Source organism: Dromaius novaehollandiae, chromosome 1 (assembly GCF_036370855.1).
Source record: "Dromaius novaehollandiae isolate bDroNov1 chromosome 1, bDroNov1.hap1, whole genome shotgun sequence".
Classification (NCBI taxonomy): Eukaryota; Metazoa; Chordata; class Aves; order Casuariiformes; family Dromaiidae; genus Dromaius; species Dromaius novaehollandiae.
This window is the reverse complement of record NC_088098.1, coordinates 148,717,604-148,735,582: the sequence shown is the minus strand read 5'-3', so window position 1 is coordinate 148,735,582 and position 17,979 is coordinate 148,717,604. Positions and strand designations below refer to the sequence as shown.

The window sequence follows — 17,979 nt, the reverse complement described above, 5'->3', positions numbered from 1 at the left end:
CAGAAGCAATCATAAAAGGCTGAGACAATTTGTCAAAAGTAGACAATTTCAAGTTATTGTGAAATTACTGTCATGATGTGAGACATGGTACAGGTCTTTTACTACTATAAATGAAGGTATAAACTCTCAGAACTTGTCCAAAAATTCAATATCTCACTTTTCAGGCATGTAGGATGGCAGTCAATGGCAAATGCGTATTACAGCCATATAAATTACAGATCCAAGCCGTGCAGCCCAGAGAGCCTTGACTCCAAAGCAGACTGTGCAGCTGGAGGCATTTGCCAGCTGGGCCCTAGAGAGCTCAGCACCTTCAGTCCAGCCAACCTTCATTCAAAGGTGCCAAGAAACTTTTGGGGCCCTGAGCACTCAAGGCATGTTTTTGCATGACTCAGCCAAAAAATCTCCGCTCAGCCAGGCTGGCGCATGATTGAGCTCTCAGGGGACTTCCCATCCCCTTCTTTAAATCTCTACCTGAACCTACGGGCTCTGCTGAGCCAGTGAGAAGATTGCACAGAGAGGGGTTAGAGGACGAGCGAAAGAGAAGGGAATTACTTTAAGCATTTTTTTCTGTGCTTTTCTGCTTGTGTTTTGTTGGGGTTTTTTTAATTTAAGAGCAACCTATATTCTGAAGTCTCCTGGCTTCCTACCTTGAGGAAAGCTACAGACTTCTCCACTGCTTTTCCTCTTCAAAATGTAGCAGAAATCTACACATACCAGTTTTTGCCTGGAAGTGAAATGAATAAATATAAATGAATAAATACCAATAAAAATAAGAGCCTATAGTCTCTGGCTATGCTTTTGGCTCCGTGCTCAGCCTCTGTGGACCAGCAATCTAGTCCATGGTCCGATTCCTCACTGAAAATGAATGTGCATGTTGCAGAGGGGTGCTTGCCCTGTCAGAGTAGTCCTTGCTGTCGTAACTGCATCCAAAACAGTATTCATGTGCATATTTATGTTATTCAGAAGCAGAGTTACATATGGGAAGCCTTCCTGGCTGCCCTCCGTAACCCGCTGCACCATGGGCTCAGCTTCCGGCACGGTGGAAGGCACTGCACTGAGTTAATGTTTATATTAAAACCCTTTAGGGGCACAGTAGAGGTACTCAAAATATGTCAGAGGAATAGCTGGACTGAACATGACCTATGCTGTGCTGATTTTATAATAACTGAGATTCCAGTTTTAGGTAGTGAGAGGAGTCACTAACAACAAATAAAAATAATACAAAGTAGTGAATGTCTATCATTATTATTTTCAAAGTTTAGAAGTTGCCCATCACTGGACAGAGCTGCTTAAAATGAAGCAGATTTGAACATAGCAAGTCAGGAGATTTGATGTGGGGCAGATTACCAGCAATGTTTTCTCAACAAGCTTCACAAAACACCTAATCAATTTCTATTGAGATAAAATTACAAAATCACAAATATTAAGTTCCTCACCAGGGACCAGACTGAGATGTGCAAGATATAGTTGAAGGCCCGGTGTTTTCTGATAAGATTTTTATGTCATCTTAGTATTTTGATATCTACAGAAGCATTATTTTTTTTCTTCAGATAAGGGAGAATAAGTAGGTTTACTTGATTGTTTTCCTTATATTTTCTTTTTTTATTATCTTTTTGTTATATTTGCATTTTTTTATTTATAGGCTTCTTTTACATTTTTATGAATGCAAGCAAATTCTGTGAGTAAAATATGAGAGCAATTATATGTGAAGAAAAAAATGATCTAATTTATTGTACCACATTCATTAATATTGTAGTTTTGATACAAGGCTGACCTTGTAACCTCAGGGAGCCAGAACTAGAGTCTGTATTTCCATTCTCCAGTGCTGTGGATATCAACATGTGAAAAGAAAAGAGCAGCTGAGCTACTACGTCAAGAATCCAGTGGCCCATGAAACAACATTTGTCTTCCCTCTGTCTTCTCATCTAAACCTGTAGAAAGTAATAGACCAGTTTTGGCTGATCAATAAATGAATAGTGAGCAGGAAACTGGTAATGGCTGTACAAGGAATTGCACCATTAAAGGGTTGTCATGAAATCAGTTTACAAGCCTTAGAATTAATTTCAAAGAAATATTGGATTTATTCTTGCAATTGAAAATGACTTTTAAACTGAATGAAAAATTAACAGTGCTGTTTTTAAGGTAATTGTTAAGGTAATGTTCAAGTGAGTATTACAGTTAAAAATTCCCATTAAAATAACACGCTGTACTTTTTTTTGTTATTATTATAGGAGTCACAACAGGGATCTACAGGACACAGCAATACAAGTATGTACTACCTTATTTTACAGCTGCGTTTAGTGAGATGTTGGCAATGATTATGAAAACCAAGTGAATGACAGAGTAAGGAACCAGCAGTAGACTGGGAGGGTGCAGAGTCTCAGCAGGCAGTACCCAGTCTTGGCCAAGTGGGAAGAACTGGATTCAAGAGTGACCATGAAAATACCAGTTTCTTTGTGGACTGGGAAGAACAAAAACAATTGATTTCATTATGTATAAACCTGCCTTAGATGAGACAGCTTGAAAGGGGGGGAAAGTGGCTTTTCTAAAATGCCAGGAAAGAGCTGACCTAGTTGCATGAGCGTGGGCACTGCCACATCCAGACTGCCATAAAATTCTGCAAAAACACTCGCGATCATTTATCTTTTATAGCCAATGGTATACTTTGTGGCTATTACACTGCAGATAATTCCTGCCAAACTAATGGCACATAATGCCTCAAAAGCCATGTGTCTGTGGGTCTTTTCTGGCTTGTAGTGTGGGAAGGAGGGTGGTGAGTACTTGCATAGCTCCCAGTTCGGGCCTCTCAGCAGGCTCAAACGCACAAATCACCGTGCAGATCAGCAGCACTTTAAATACATTTAGTTATGGTAAAAAAACTTAGCAGCTGTATTGAAAGGGAGAGATTGAAATGTTCTGTGAAACAAAGTATTAATCCTCTCCCCTGACACCTCTGACTGTTGTTAATGTTGTCTTGCATATTAAAAATACATGATCCTTTCCTGCTCTCAACATAAAATCATCTCAACCAAAAGCACTATTTTGTTAGCTTCCTGACCTGTCAGCCAGCACAGAGCCCTATCTGCAAATTACACAGCTGTGGCAGAAGATGAGAAATGCCCTCAGCTAGTACGTAGGGCTTGAAACAGGCTGGTCACCCACCGTGCAAGGGAGGAGACGTCTGGAGGGAGGAGGCTGGGAGGCGCAGGCTGTTGAAACGGTACTGCTCTGTGCTGGGGAAAGGTCGGCCTGGGGAAGGCAACGTTGCAAAAAAGCATGCACTGGTGTCACTTACTTGCCAGCATCAGTTTGATATTGCTGTGAGTACCCGCACTAAGGAAATAATAAAAGGCAAAGGGGATGAGGTTCTGTCGGAAAATAATGAATGCAGTAATGAGGAGGAAGCCCAGAAGAGCCGTAATAGAGAGGGCTATGCAAACACTCGCAGAGTTGTGACGTGATTAAACACACAAGCCGAGCAGAGGGGTTCGTGGTGGCATCAGAAGGCCACAGCATTTGCATGGCTTTGGTCAGAGTTTCATTTTAAGCATTTCCATCTTCCTCCAACATTTGAATAAAATAGGTTGTCCTGCGGAGATAATGAACCCTGCTTTCCTGTGGGTTAGGAAATCAGTCCTTCTTCCTTATACTTTTCCTCTGCTCCTTACTCCTGTGCTCTCTAACCTCACTTTACTTCCAGTTCCCCATCAGCCCTCCTACACCATGGTACCTCCAGCATCTTCCTATCTTCCTAGTCACCCTGCTCATCAAAATCAGCATATGTTGTGGCTGGGCTGGAGCTGCACTTGGTGCTGGCTGGCCAGCAGCACTGTGCTGGCTGGCTGGTGGCAAGCAAACAAAACAGAGACCTCCTGAGCTCATGCTGACACCCTTTCTTCACTGGTGTCACAAGTTAGGGTCGTTGTCCTCCACCCAGTCACCACTCTTCCTAACATTGGAGAAGGAATTTGCCTGTCTCTGAGACCTATATCCAATAAGGATGCCAGTCAAGGTGTTAGAATAAGGCATCAAATAAGACACGGTTAGGTAGAATAAGACCTAGACTCTGCTGATTGGGTACATCAAACTCAATGGAAATTCAGGGAAAAAATATAAAAGTTTGAGGAAATGATAGCAAATGACTCCATATGGGAAAGATACCTAATGGTCTATATACTGCGTTATCCAATTGCACATCTTTGGAGTCCCAATTAGCTGTTATTCCCCATTGCACCATGTCTTCTTTGGAATGGCTCTTGAGTACGTCATTTGCAGTGTTTTCACTCCAGCTGCAAACACTGTCTTTCTCAGAAATAACGTTTGCACTTTTCTCATCCTTCCCCCACAAGGAAATCAAAGCATTTTAAAACTCTCGATGGATAAAGTTATACCGCTCTTTTAAGATGAAGTATTATTTATCCCAGTTACCCAGAGAGGGATACTTGGCCTGACCAGGTTGAGTGATTCACCCAAATTGTAACTCGGGGGTGAAAACTTCTCTGGCCTTCCTCTATTCAAGAGAAAAATCCTACAGAAAAAGTTCATTTGAAATTTATTTTGAAATCAGAAAATCTGGGCGCATCTAATTTGGTAGTGTCTAAAATGTTAAGAACTTAATTCTCTGAGAGGAGGTAGAAATAAGCAAAGAATTCCCAGGTCTTTGGCTAAGGATATGAGGACTGATGTTTTCCACCATATGCGTGTGTATCTGGATGCATGCACATGCATACATGTACACACACACACACTATAGAGGATTTAGTAATTCAGCAAATGCCAGCCTCCCACAATGGTACCTGCATGCATTTGGTGGGTCGCATGAAAAATGGAAAACAAATCTTAGTCTGGCCAAGAGTGAGTGTGAAAAAGCCAAGTTGTTCTGATAGATAATTCTTTTACATATGCTTATCCAAAATTATATCAGTACCATATCTGTGACAGTCACCTATGCTTAGTCTATATACTTTTTGTAAATTTCTATGAGTCAGTCAAGTGAGAATAAAGTTGGTAAGAACTGATAAAGTATTAATGACCAGATTTTCTACTCTGATAGGCTGGACTGATGCATTTCTAACATCTTTATGAGCTTCATCCTCCCCCTCCCCTCACAAATATGTTTAGTGACTATTAGTATAAAAGTAGCTGCAAATATTTAGTGCAGCTAAATATATCAAGTTTGGCTAAAATCACAGAGATTCCCTCTTCTGTCTCCTCATGGTACCTAGGCTCTTTCCCTTGTTGCCACATTAACATCTACTGCTAAAGTAGGACTGATGTGAATTCTGCTGGCAAAGCACTCAGGAACCCATATTCCTCCTCACACATAAACAAACCAGTCAGTGTTCATGGTAATAATTCATCAATTACTTATAAAAAGTCTAAATTACAAATAGAAAATCTTCAAATATCTTCGAATATATACCAACTGTTACTGTTGGTTTCGTGTTCCAAATTACCGTAATGCCAATGAGCTCCAGGGCACCAGGCCCCCTAAGGCTGACAAATGTGTACTGTAGCATCAGCTTTCTAACCAGCAAATTTCTTATGTGGATATGCTTTCTAAGGTCTCTGTTAAAAGTGAAAGGTGACCTAGAGATTATGGATTAGATGTATCATGTCTCATGTGGATGTCCAGCTTGTGCCGAAATTTTGGGCACCTTTAGTTGTCCTCTAGCAAGTTCTTAACTTCCCTAGAGGTCCACTGAGAGCCACAGGTGCTTTTGAAGTCATCCAGAGCTCCCCCCATCCTGTCCACCAAAGTTCAGGCACTTAAGCTGGGTAGACACAAACCCTTCCACAGGGGAGGATGAGATCTAAAAGCACCATGGAAAGGTGTTCAGGCTACCCAGAATCTCCTTTGCTAGACACCCGCTTTCAGAAGGTCACTGTTAGAGTAGGTCCTTGAGCTCACTTCTGAACTGTAGTGGAAGGTCATTGGTGGCAAAACCCTGCCTCTTCTGAAGGCAACAGCAAGTTTTCTGGAAGTGTGCCTTACAGCCAGTGTTGACACTCCAACAATGCATGGAAACTGAGGCTGAGGACTTCAGCAGCAGCAAATGGATATGTAATGCTCGTGCTCATGGGGCTGGTCCAAAACTCACTCAAGGAAACTGGCAGTTTGATGAGCAGTAAACCAGACAAGGGAACACCAAAACAGCCCAACCTAAACAAGCACTCTCACTTTTTTTTTTTTTCAGATGATACTGGTGTATTTTGGTGTAAAAAAGCTCATGAAAAGATAATGGGGGAAAAAACACATTCAACAGTAAGCCAGTCACACTCAACCTCTGCGCCTCTTTATCTGCTAGGCAACATAAACTCGTATGTAGACAGCTATCAGTGCCCAGCTACACACAAGCGGAACAGCAGCTGCACAGATGCTTGGTACAGAATTCAAGTTCAAGGTGATTCAAATGGCACAGCGTATGCTGTACATCCATCTTAGAGCTAAAGAACGGTTGCACTGAAGTGTAACTCTCTCAGGTTACCCAAAGAGCAGTAATTACAGCAAATTAGATCAAGCCTACTCTTTTGGGGGATGAAAGAGGGAAAAAGTTTCTTGGCCTGACTTAGCAGAAGCAGTACCACTATATCCAGTGGCAGCCCACTTCCCCAGTGTCTGTACTATGAAACTAAGTTGTGTTTGTCAGACATGTTTTTGGACCCAAGAAGGGGATCATCACAAGCCAACATGCTATGCCAGGACCCCCGTAAGTGAGTCATACAGAAATGTGAAGAGGCATCCCTCAGGCCTCTGATACTTCTCAATCATTTGGGTACCTGAATTCTTTTGGGGTCGGGAGCCTAAGCCAGGTTAGCCCTTTCTCGTATAAAATAGAGAAGAGGGCTTCCCCACCCCTACTTACAGGAGCTGGAAAGCAGACCCTTACTCTGTCAAAAGCAATGTGAACCCGAACATGCATTTACAGATGCATCCCCTAATCACTGCCTTAGTAGCTCCTACCTAAAAACTTAGCAGCACTGCTGACGCTGCTCCGCTTTGTATGAAACACTCACCCTTCCCAGAAGATCGCTTGGGTTTGCATGCATATTGCATGCACTACCAAAAGCAGAGCCATATGGCCCAAGAAAAATCCTTTTCCAAGGACCTCGAAGGCTGTTATTGCTACTAAGGCACGGGAGTTACTTGAGGCTTTCTGTCCTCTAAGTTGCTTCTCCTGTGGAGTTTCCTCACCTGACATTTCATGTGCCAGTGACAAGAAAAGTCAAGTCAGGGTTGACTCGCAGCTTGCAAACACTCCAGCAGTGCCCCAGCAGCCGGGTGGTTGCCTCAGCGTCATTTTGTTGCGCGTGTGGGAAGAGCAGTCAGTGTCAGCAATGAATAAAGCTTTGACATGTCGCATCTGAGCAGTTTCCATATTCACCACTTCCTGATGTTATTTTCTTCTTCTCTTTTAAAGGAAAAAGTGATGTAGAGCCAAAGAGTCCAGAGAAAAGCTCAACCCATACATCGTAAGTCACTTTTGCGTTTCTGACCAAAGAAGGGGACTGGGCTTTTGTTAGATTTGTTGGGCAAAATAGAATTTGTCTGTTTGTTTTCTTTGAGATAAAGCTCTTTCACTGATGCTGTTCCTTAAAAGGCTTTTTAGATAATGAGTCAACATTAATTATTCCTAGAACTTTTGCGTGCTTGTAAGTCAGAGATCTTCACAAGTGAGATAGCTTTATATCAAGCTGAGTAGGTAGGAAACAATTTTTGTGGGTGCGCAAGGCTGGCCTTTACAACCTGACTTCAACATTACCTTAATGCTGCCGGAGTTTGTCACACTTGCTAAAAAAACATCGTGTCACATATGCCTTTGATGTACTGATGTAATTTTAAAAGACTGCAGTCTGCAGCTTCACCTCTGAATTACTTGAAATCCAATTACAGCTATCTCTGGTCTCTCACGATTTTGTTGATGTTTTTGAATTAACAAAAGAAGTCGAGAAATAGATAGGAACAGGCACTTGTAATATATCAGTGTTCACCTTCACTCTAGTGCAACAATAGAACCTTTTACCATTTTTAACTCTAGCATACAAAGGACTGAATTGTTTTGCCAACATAAACAAGTCCATGAAACAGATGGGCTACGAGTTAAAAAAATAAATAAATAGCATCAGTCTCCCAAACTAAGCTAGATAAGTGAATTCCTTTAGTATCTACCAGTCAGGAGAGGTTAGAATTTTTACAAAACCTTTCGCCCTTTTTATCCTATTTGAGGGAGGGAAGTTCTTGTAACAGTCGGTTATGCGAATTTTAGAGTGCATCTTGCCCATAATTTATGTTTTCTGTTCCTGTTATTTAAATTCAGAGTGCTATATCATGTTAATCTTGCAAGGTGTCACCATTTGTTACATGGCCAAAAGTAGTCACAGAAGGAGGTACAATAAGGGTGATTTATTGGGGGCTGTTTTGATTTCTGCTGCAAATACACATTAAAAATCTGGAAATGAATCTAGAAAAAGATCTGACATGGTGTAAGAAATGGCTTATCTTGTAGATTGTGTTGTGGAATGTAATTACAGTATGTGAGCATATTTAGTCAGCTTATTAAATGAATTAAGCATTAGCAGCCTTATGCCTTCTGATAGTACAATTGCTGGGAATGGTTAATAGAATGATTCCAATAATTATCATTTTTAAAAATAATATTGCAATAAAGACCAAAAGAAGAAGGGTTTTAATGCCATCTGGAGGTATTTTGGAGAAATGAACACATTTATTTTTGCTGATATTTAGCAATGTGCAAAACATAATCAGTCCTCCAAAGTGTTTTTGCTAGTTAAATGGTATTTTATTCATGAGGAATGTTCTCTACTTTCCTTTCTTTTCCTTCATTGGAATAAATTTCTGCAAGATCTTTGAACCAGGAATGCCCCAGTACGTCTATGGTTTTAGCTTGAAACTACATACTGTGTCATATAATGTGCTGCATTAAATACAGCAAACTTGAAAATCTGATTAGGTGTGAAAAGCTCCTTGCCTAATGAGAGGTCTTCGTACAAGCTTCTGAAACTACGCACTGTCTATTACGTACAGCATATTTATAGCGCTCATCTTTAAATCGTTACCATATGCTAAAGGTTACCCCACAGCAGATACTGGTTCCTAGAGCTATTTTTAGAAGCAGAAAGGATGAGTTACCACTGATAAGTGACGGCATTCAAGAGACAGAGGCTTCTGTAGTTAGAGGAATGGCTTGTGTGAAAAAGGAGGTAGGGGAGGAAGGCGGACATGAGAGGAAGGGAACAAGCAAGTACTGTGGCAGAAAAGGAGGAAGAAAATGAGAGTGCTTGAGCTAGGAAAGAGGAAAAGAAAATGCGAACACCGAATTTACAGGAGATACAAAACCAAGAGCAGTGGGAGAGAAAAACAGTGGTCAAAAAGGATGGAAAAGAGAAAGGGGAGCAAAATGGGCAGTTATCATTAGCAAACTAAAACATATCTGGTTTTGAACAGAGTGCTGAGTACCTGAGTGTTACAATGAATTAATTTAATTCATTTTAGTGTGTGGGTAAACACCAATTCTCCCAGTTCTCTTTCTGCTACGTTATGTGGACTTTCCCTGGAATTCTTCTGATTTCCACCTTCGGATAAGATAGACTTCTTATCCCTGGTTCTCAAGGAGTCATGAATACAGACTTATTTTATCCGTTTGGGGACAAAGTCCCTTGCACCTATGCACCAGATGCACAAGGAAAGGCTACACTAGAAGGACCCCCAGCGCACACGTGCACATGTGTGTCTGGACACACGCATGCACGTGTCCGCCTACAGTAAGAAACACACTCTCCCTCTCTGTCCATGAACTCAGCGGCCACAACTGCTGGGCACTGCCAGAGGGATCCGGCCATGTTGCAGAGGGTGGTTGGAGATGTGCAAGGGGGCACAAGCAGAGCAAAGGGTTCCCATGTGCAAAAAGGCAGTGCTCTCTCATGAGGTGTTGATCCCCTGAAAGCACCAAAGGAGCCCGGTAGGTGCCCTGCTGGAGGGATGCTGGAAAGGAGGGGTGGCACAGCCAAGCCCCACTGGGAGAAACCATGGAGAGCCAGGAAGACCTCACTGTGAATGCACTTAGCTGTGAGTCATCATTTCCTTGCAAAAAAGAAACAACAGCAACAAAACCCACAAAGCAAGTCATGGCGGTCTGGATAAAAATAACAGAGAAAAGACTGGGAGGAGCAAATTAATGTTTCTTTCTTGCAAATGTCTTTTTTATTTTCGTCAGGCATGTCAGAAGCCACACACTCAAGCCAAGCTTATATGACTCAATGGCAGTTAGTTCATCCTTGGTGAATATTTACTACCACCATCTAAACATTATTTATGCAGCTTCAAAAGACAGGTTGATTACCCTCCTGAATCAGGCAGAGAGGCGCTCATGAACTGAGCATTTACATGAAGTCTCCCCTCCAGATATTACTCCTTGCTTGTCCACCAGGCTCTAGGGCCTCAAAAGCAGGTACTTGGCTGTGATCTGGAGTCACAGGGACAAAGCTACTATCTGTGACCTCCAAGAAGATGGAAATCTGGCGCACAGCATGTGTGGTGTTCTGTTTAGAGGTTTTTCGGTATAGTAAATGTATCATTCTGAATAGCATTATGCATGTTTTATTTCTATATGCATTAACTCTCTGGCTTAGACCCCTGTGTGACATAGTTCTCCACTGATAATAATATTAAACATTAAGAAACTGGTATACGTTAGATGATATACATTAATTGATGCAAGATCCTAATTAGGTAGATAAATAAGGGCAGTTATTACAATGCTAGGGATAACTGAGATGAATGTAGGAGAATGAGAATTATACAAAATCACAGAGGAAGTCTGTGTAGAGCTGTATGCTTTTGCACAATATTCCTGTGGTCTTCACCAAATCAGCATGCACAATAATCAGATGAACTGGCACTAAAGAATTGCAATAAAAGGTGCAAACAATAAGAAGGCATTAAGCTGTCTGAGTCTTTTCCAGCTGATTCATGTTTCTCATAATTGAATGCTTTTAAAGCCACAAGAATTCTGAATTTGAGGGTTTTTGTTGTTGTTGTTCTCTTAATATATAGCTCTCTGTGGGTCATCTGATTACAGCTTCACTGCACATTTCAAAACTTTTAGGGCTGTTCAGAAATATCCAGCAATGTATTGTTCTTCTGATTTTGTGATGAAAAGTTAAATTTTCAATGGTCAGAAAAATTTCAATGAAAATACAAGATTTTGTTGAAAACACTTTGCACTTTCTTCCCAGGTTTTTATCAGTTAAGGGGGAAGGCTAGAACACAGAAAGAGCATTCTTAGATTTATTTTTGTTTTCAGATACAGAATTTTAGTCTTTGTTTGGCAAAAAGGATACTTCTACTAAACTTTAAAATGTTGACTTAAAATTTTATTTTTATAAAACTTCCATGCAGGGGAAAGGAGTTCCAACCAGTGCATATGTTACATAGGTGTCATGGAAACTTGTCATCAAACAGGGGCTCTGAGAAAGTTCATCCTCTCACATGCAAAATATTACAGTAATTCAAATCCGGCATAAATGCACTACGTTCTTCAAAAGACCCCTGCTCTTGGTATGACTTTCGATGCACTGTCTACTGTGATGTTCTTCAATATCTTTGTGTTTGCAAATGGTTTCCAGTTCAGACTACCCAAGGTTAATCATGCCTGACTGTGATTCACTGCTATGCATTTATCTCGACATTTCTAGTGCACTTACTTAATGATATCAGCGCTAGCAACCAGATCCCTCCGTGCTGTCTCTTTATTATCCCTCCCACTATTGTTTTCATGCTGAGCTGCTCCAGATTTTTCCCTCCCTTTTTGCAAGAGAATTAACCAAGATTGAGGGAGGCTTCTATAATTTATGGCAGTTATGCAAGTTTTGTCCTTTGCTAATACTCTGTATTTATGAGAAGCAAAGAGATCTTGGTATGCTTGCTTTTGCCAGGCTGAAATAGATGTTGGCTCTATTCCTCCTGTGCACAAGTCTACCATCACATGGAGAACGGTTTGCTCAGGGGGATCTTCGTTAACAGTAGTAATTCAGCAGCTTCCAAGCTGCCTTTTCACAAAGATTAATACTACAGTCTCTTGCCCATCCAGCCTTTGACTGTCAAAGTCATTTTCATGACTCTTATTCTCCTTGAAGAAGGAAATGGAAAATGGGTATTAGGAGAAGTATCACAGTTGTTCTTGCTTGATGCTGTCTATTGGCACAAGTGTGGCCTGTTTGTTTCTTGCCTTTTTTTGTTCCCTTGTATCTTGGTCCTTCCAACTTCTGAGAGACTCACAGATAATTATTTAATAATCAAAGACCCCTGCTGATTGAGTTTCCCATTTGGCAGATGGTGAAACTGAGGCAGAAGTCTTAGGAGGTGCCTCCAGAGAACAGAGGGAATCAGTCCCAAATATAGGAGATCAGCTTGAGCAAGCACTAAAAATGCACCATCCTGTACTTAGCCCCCAAGGAGCTTTGCCTTTCACATCTGGCTGATGTATGGTCTTGAGCCAGGACCTTAAATCTCTCAGGCAACAAACACAACTTGATTGAGCGCAGGAGCTGGAAGAGGAGCCCTGATCCCACCTCACTTCACTGAAAAGCCTCGTGCAAGTTATTTAAAGTTAGCCTTGGCTTTCCCCCATCTAAAATAATGATTAGACCGCCATGAAGACTAGTTCATTAATATTTGTACAAAGTGTTGAAAAATGTAATGTTCTGTAAAAATGGCTAAGGATTACTCATCCAGAACAGTAAAGGAAATGAGCAGTAGTTTAAGTTTTTAAAGAGACACTTGGGTAGTAAGTGGTAAATGTCTTGAGTGGGTACCAGGTGTAGGGAGAGGCCCAGTGCGGGAGCACAAGGAGGGCTGGGTGCTGCTGCCTCACCCAGGCGCCCCGACGCCCAAGGAGTACCTGTAGCCGCTGCCCCATCACCACATGCCCCTCTACCGCCTTGAGTTTCAGTCGTAGTTAGCTTCTTGGGACAGTAGCCACACAACGTAAATTAGAATGATTTGGCTTTTGTCTCCCTGGACCTGAGGGAGGGATGGCAAACACAGAAGGGGCAAAGCATGCAAGCGTGGAAGGAAAAGTCCCTCCAGTGATACATCTTAGATAACCTTTTGTTTGTCTGCCAAAATGAGCATGATGGCTCATATCAACTGAACCAGAAAATAGCTAACAGATGGGTCTAAAGAGCAGTATCAAGGGTGAAAACCTACAACTGTGGAAGTCAGTTCCAAGGAAAGGGGTACCCAAACTTTTCTTGGGTACAGTCCACTTTTAGCTTTCAGATTAAGGTACCAGGGCAACTTCCTGAACAACCTGTCATGGCTCAAGTTATGGGCAGTTTAGAGAGCAAGGACATATGCAGTGGACACACACAAAGGCCAATGATTTGGTGGTGCGTGTTTCAGTAGCTCCTTGGGCTCCACAGAGGGCCATCAGGAGACTATCAAACTGCTTGTGAGCCATGGATTGGCCTCCTCTGTCCAAAACCGTAACTTTGAAGGAGTGGGAGACAATTAATTAGAAATAGCATCATTTAAGTTAATCATTAAGATGTATTGCTTCATAAAACACCACTGCATTGTATCACTGATGGCTTTTAATATATGGCTGTGATGTTTCTGACAGAAGTGAGTCTTGCAGTCCATGCAAAACAAGAAAAAGAAGTACTTTACTCTGATGAATGAAGGTAGTGTTTTTCAGAGTGATGGAGGTCTTGAGAACTGTAGAAGCAGAAGTCTAGTATTTATCCATGAACCAAGGAGCTGGCAGAAGAAAAAGGCTGGCTTCATTGCACCATTCCACCTGTTTACTTCAGCCTCAGCTTGTAGAGCTAACCCCTGACCGTGCCAGACTGTCACTCTGCTTGGCCAGTCCAGCAAGAATAGCTAAAATTTGCTCACACAGGTCTAGACTGAATCTGTCTTTGAGGTTTAGCTAACTTGATGAGCTAGAATAGAATTAATATTTTCAGTGATTTTTTTTTGCCATGTAAAAAATATAGACGCATAGTAGTGGTTGAGGATGGTACAAATGAAAAATCTTTAAAAATTATACAAAAACAACTTAAGATAATAATGTCCATGAAAACAGATGAGATGTATTCTATTTGCTTGATTCAGACAGAAAATACCTGGAAGTCAAACCTGACCTTAATTGCAACTATGTTTGTCATGGGACAAAATTTAGCTTCCATTGTGTTTGAGTCAGGAAAAAAAAGGCTTTATCTGAGATGTCAACAGGAACTGGGATAGGTGAAGTCTAAATAAAAGCACCACTGAGGTTGAGGGAAGTTTTGTGATTGACTTGTATGGGGATAGGATGAGATAGAGCCTTCTTTGTGCTATTTTTAAATGTTAGCCCTCTCTTTTACCAGCTATAGCCAATAGCTTGAGATAACTGCCCTTATCACTGCAGGACTCAGCACAGACTTTTATTTATAAAGTCTCCTTGATTCCAGGCCTTCTTGTTTAGCACCTTCACCTTTACTATCTACCTGTACTGTGCGCGCCAGAGAGAAAAATAATTAGCCACTACCAGCTGCCCTCATTTTGATGCCACCCTTGACTCAAAGCTGAAGGGGAAAGTGGTTAAATGTAACAGAAGCCCGTGCTTCGAAACAGAAGTACTCAGCAGCTTTTGTCCAGTTGGAAAACGTATTACAATGCTGGGCATTATTTCTAGTTTTATACCAAGAAAAAAATATGGCACTCGTGTTCATTTATGTCACTTAGAATAAAACCGACCAATTTAACCAGCTGAAATATAGTTGTGCTTGAGGAAATGTTTTTCTGTATTGCACCAAAAGCATATTATTTTTCTTCTAAGCACTGTTTTCCTTGGACTTCGTCATTTGTAAGGGACTAATTAGGAATTTTGAATGTAGTATTAGCTCTAAATATCATGGTGGTTAAGGAGGGGCTGCCAGGAAAATCAGGAGATGCAAATACCTGGGAAAAGCTCTGTTTCATCTGAAATGCTTTCAGAAATCCAGGCACCATCTACCCAGCTCAGTATTTTTTCTTTAAAGAAAATGATAAACTAAAGCTTAGTGTCTTGCACGCTGGAGTTGGGTTGTGTGTGTTGTTGTTTTTGCTGGGTTAAAATTCCTGGTTGCCGGGGTAACGTGTTTTGGAAATACTGTACCCTGGGCGAAAGCTGCTGCAACCTGAAACCCTCAGCGGTGCGCGCCTTGCCGGGCTGGTGCACCGCGTGTGCGCTGCTGCTCATGGGATGGAGCAGGCTGCTGGCTTCTCCGCTGGATTTAAGGCAGCGAGAAAGGAAACAAAATAAAATGGGTCCGAAAGACAAGGAACACAATCAGGAGCATTCGATACTTGGAGGTTGTCATAAGATGATTTATTCCCACGCCACCGCCACCATTTACTGCCAGCCAAAGGGTGGGGGGTTACCTTGTTGTGGGGCTGAATCCGTGGTTCATAGAGAGATGAGGTGTATGTGCACAGAGGGTGGGGAGAGGAGGGGAGAGAAAGAGAGATACAGGATTATGGTTACCTGCCAAGAAAAATAACTAGCATTTTGCAAAAGAGAAATCCTAAGACTGAGGTCATAGTATGGAAAAAGTCTGTTTCACAGACTCTTTAGCCTGAATACGGGCCAATTTTTTTTATGTTTTTTTTCAATGCAGGCATCCTATTAACATTTGAACACTAAAGCTCGTCCAGGAATGGAAAGATTTTGGAATTTGAAGAGCTTTAGTTTTCTGCTTTGTTGGTACACAGATTTTTTTTTAATTACAAGAAAGTGAGGCTTTGAATGAGAAGCTCTCTCATTTTGCTTTTAAATTATTCTACAATTACGAAGACCAAATTAAGGGAATCTAAATAAACACCTTTTTTTCCCACAGAGTGACCAACTCAAGAGACTTTTCAAGCTTGGTGGACAACTTTTTATTTCTTATGCAAAATACAGAAAGATACTGAAACCTGAAATTGTGATGAATTTTCCAGTGTGGAAAAATTCTACTGTTCAGCCATGAACAGCTAAGGATTTTTTAAACATTTATAGTAGCTAGCTGACAGTTTCATGACAAATTAGTTTGTCATGCCTAAATAGACAGATTATTGAAGTTCTTCTGCCTTAATCTCTGGATTTGGATTTAATGTGCAGAGTGTGGATATTTTTCAACTGTGGGAAAAAATAACTCTTTGGATTTGTTAGGATGTTATTGCAAGCAAGTTTTCTGGTCTTTGATTTGCTAAGCTACAACTGGAGTCTGCCTTCTTTGGGGTAAGAATATTTCCACATTATCATTTCACCTGTGGTATTTTAAGAGTGAGAATATTATATCTTCCTGTGTATCTCAGCTTTATGCATTCTATTCTTTGTTTAGCAGACAGGTAATCTACATCTCCCAGAAGAGATGTGGAATATATTTACTGGCAATTTAAAACTGATGATAGATTTGACAAGCAAGCAGGGTGACACACTGAAGCTATCAAAGCTGGAGATGAACCAGGACAAAGGCTTGGATGAGGTATATTGTTCCTGAGATTCAAAAGGGTTGTACTTACAGATCATTGCAAAATCAAGGCAACTATGTCCCTGACTTACCAAGATAAAAGCTAAGTTTTTCCAAGAAAAAACATGGTTTGATTGGCCCACAGACCTTTTATGGCAAAATAGTGCAATTACAGCTGACATTTCTGCATGCTGATTTTTATTAGTTTTGTAAGGTATTTTGTCAGGATTCATTTGTGCTGATTCCCGTTTTCATGGTATAAACTGCAAGCAATTGCAGGTGAAGGAAAGGAAACTCTTGACATATTTCTTCAGAGATACAATCCAAGAGGTGCAATTAAAAGATCAGGTATACTAAATCAGAAAAAAAAAATATCTATTACTCAATGAGCATGTGGACTTATCATTTATTTAATTGTGCAGTTATGGGGTGAAAATTGTATGTACTCACCATAAGGTTTCCTAGTATCATAGCAAAGGAGATGAACCAATACAAATACTCTCTTAGCAGTATTTAACAGTGTGATATGCAGAAAGTATGAGCAAATTATCCTTTTGTATCTTGTTCTATGGCCAATTTTTGTGCTGTTTACGACAGCCAAAGTTTTGGAAGGCTTCTGTCCTGAAATTCCCTAGCGAGACAAGGTAGATAACAAGCATGCAGCCTGCCTTGATGTAGTTCAGACAGATGCCTGCTACAGCAAAGACCGAGCAACAAGAGGTCTTTTTTTTTTTGGAACCCGAGGATATCACAGAATATAACCTCAGAAATAAATAATTTATAATCACCCTGGGTTGTACTTTTTCTAAGTGTTGGGCTTAAGATAAATTTCATGTGGCTACTCAGGTAAAATCCACAGATTTTCCCCATAAGCATAACTTATACAATAAGTGTAATATGAGACACAAACTGTTGAATAGTTGCAAACATGATCAACAATAGCAGTTTCTGTAGACTTCCGTGAAAGAAAGGATGCAGCATTGTTCAATAAATTGTTAAAAAAAAACTGGCCTTTTCCTTTATCACAAGTAAGGTTTCAATCTTGCAAATAATTACAAACAAACATGCTGCTTTCCAGTAGGACTTGCTTCATCATTATTGTTTGAAAGGCGGAAAGTCCATGTGGGTAACTAGATTTGGATTTATGCTTACTGCCCATATCCAGCTCAGTTACAAACCATTTCCCTGTAAGCTGCATGCTTTACCCTCAGCAATCTGCAAAGCAGGAGGAGTTATATATTGAAAAAAGTGGCCTGCTACAGAATGACAGCACATGGAGGCCAGGGAAAGACAAGATGAACCTGTGTTTGTCAGGCATAAGTATGTCCTTTTTCCATGTTCTTCACAGCTACCACTTACATGCTGCCCTTTCCTTCCTCCAGCAAAGTAAACCCGGCGCAGCTGCAGTACACGAGGCCTCCAACGCCGAGCCCGGGATTGCTCTCCCTTGGCAGGGGCTTCCTTCCCACTGCTCTGAAGAGC

The 17,979-nt window shown here is 41.0% G+C and overlaps 1 protein-coding gene across 2 annotated transcripts in view; it reads left to right on the top strand.

Annotated features, from left to right (window-relative positions):
• Window positions 1-17,979, top strand: part of AFF3 (ALF transcription elongation factor 3) — a 338,365-nt gene that overhangs the window by 196,613 nt on the left and 123,773 nt on the right. For both annotated transcript variants that reach the window (XM_064502379.1, XM_064502371.1), the window contains exons 6-7: window positions 2,232-2,268; window positions 7,422-7,473. In XM_064502379.1, coding sequence (XP_064358449.1) covers window positions 2,232-2,268; window positions 7,422-7,473 — 89 coding nt within the window. The remainder of the gene's footprint in view (window positions 1-2,231; window positions 2,269-7,421; window positions 7,474-17,979) is intronic.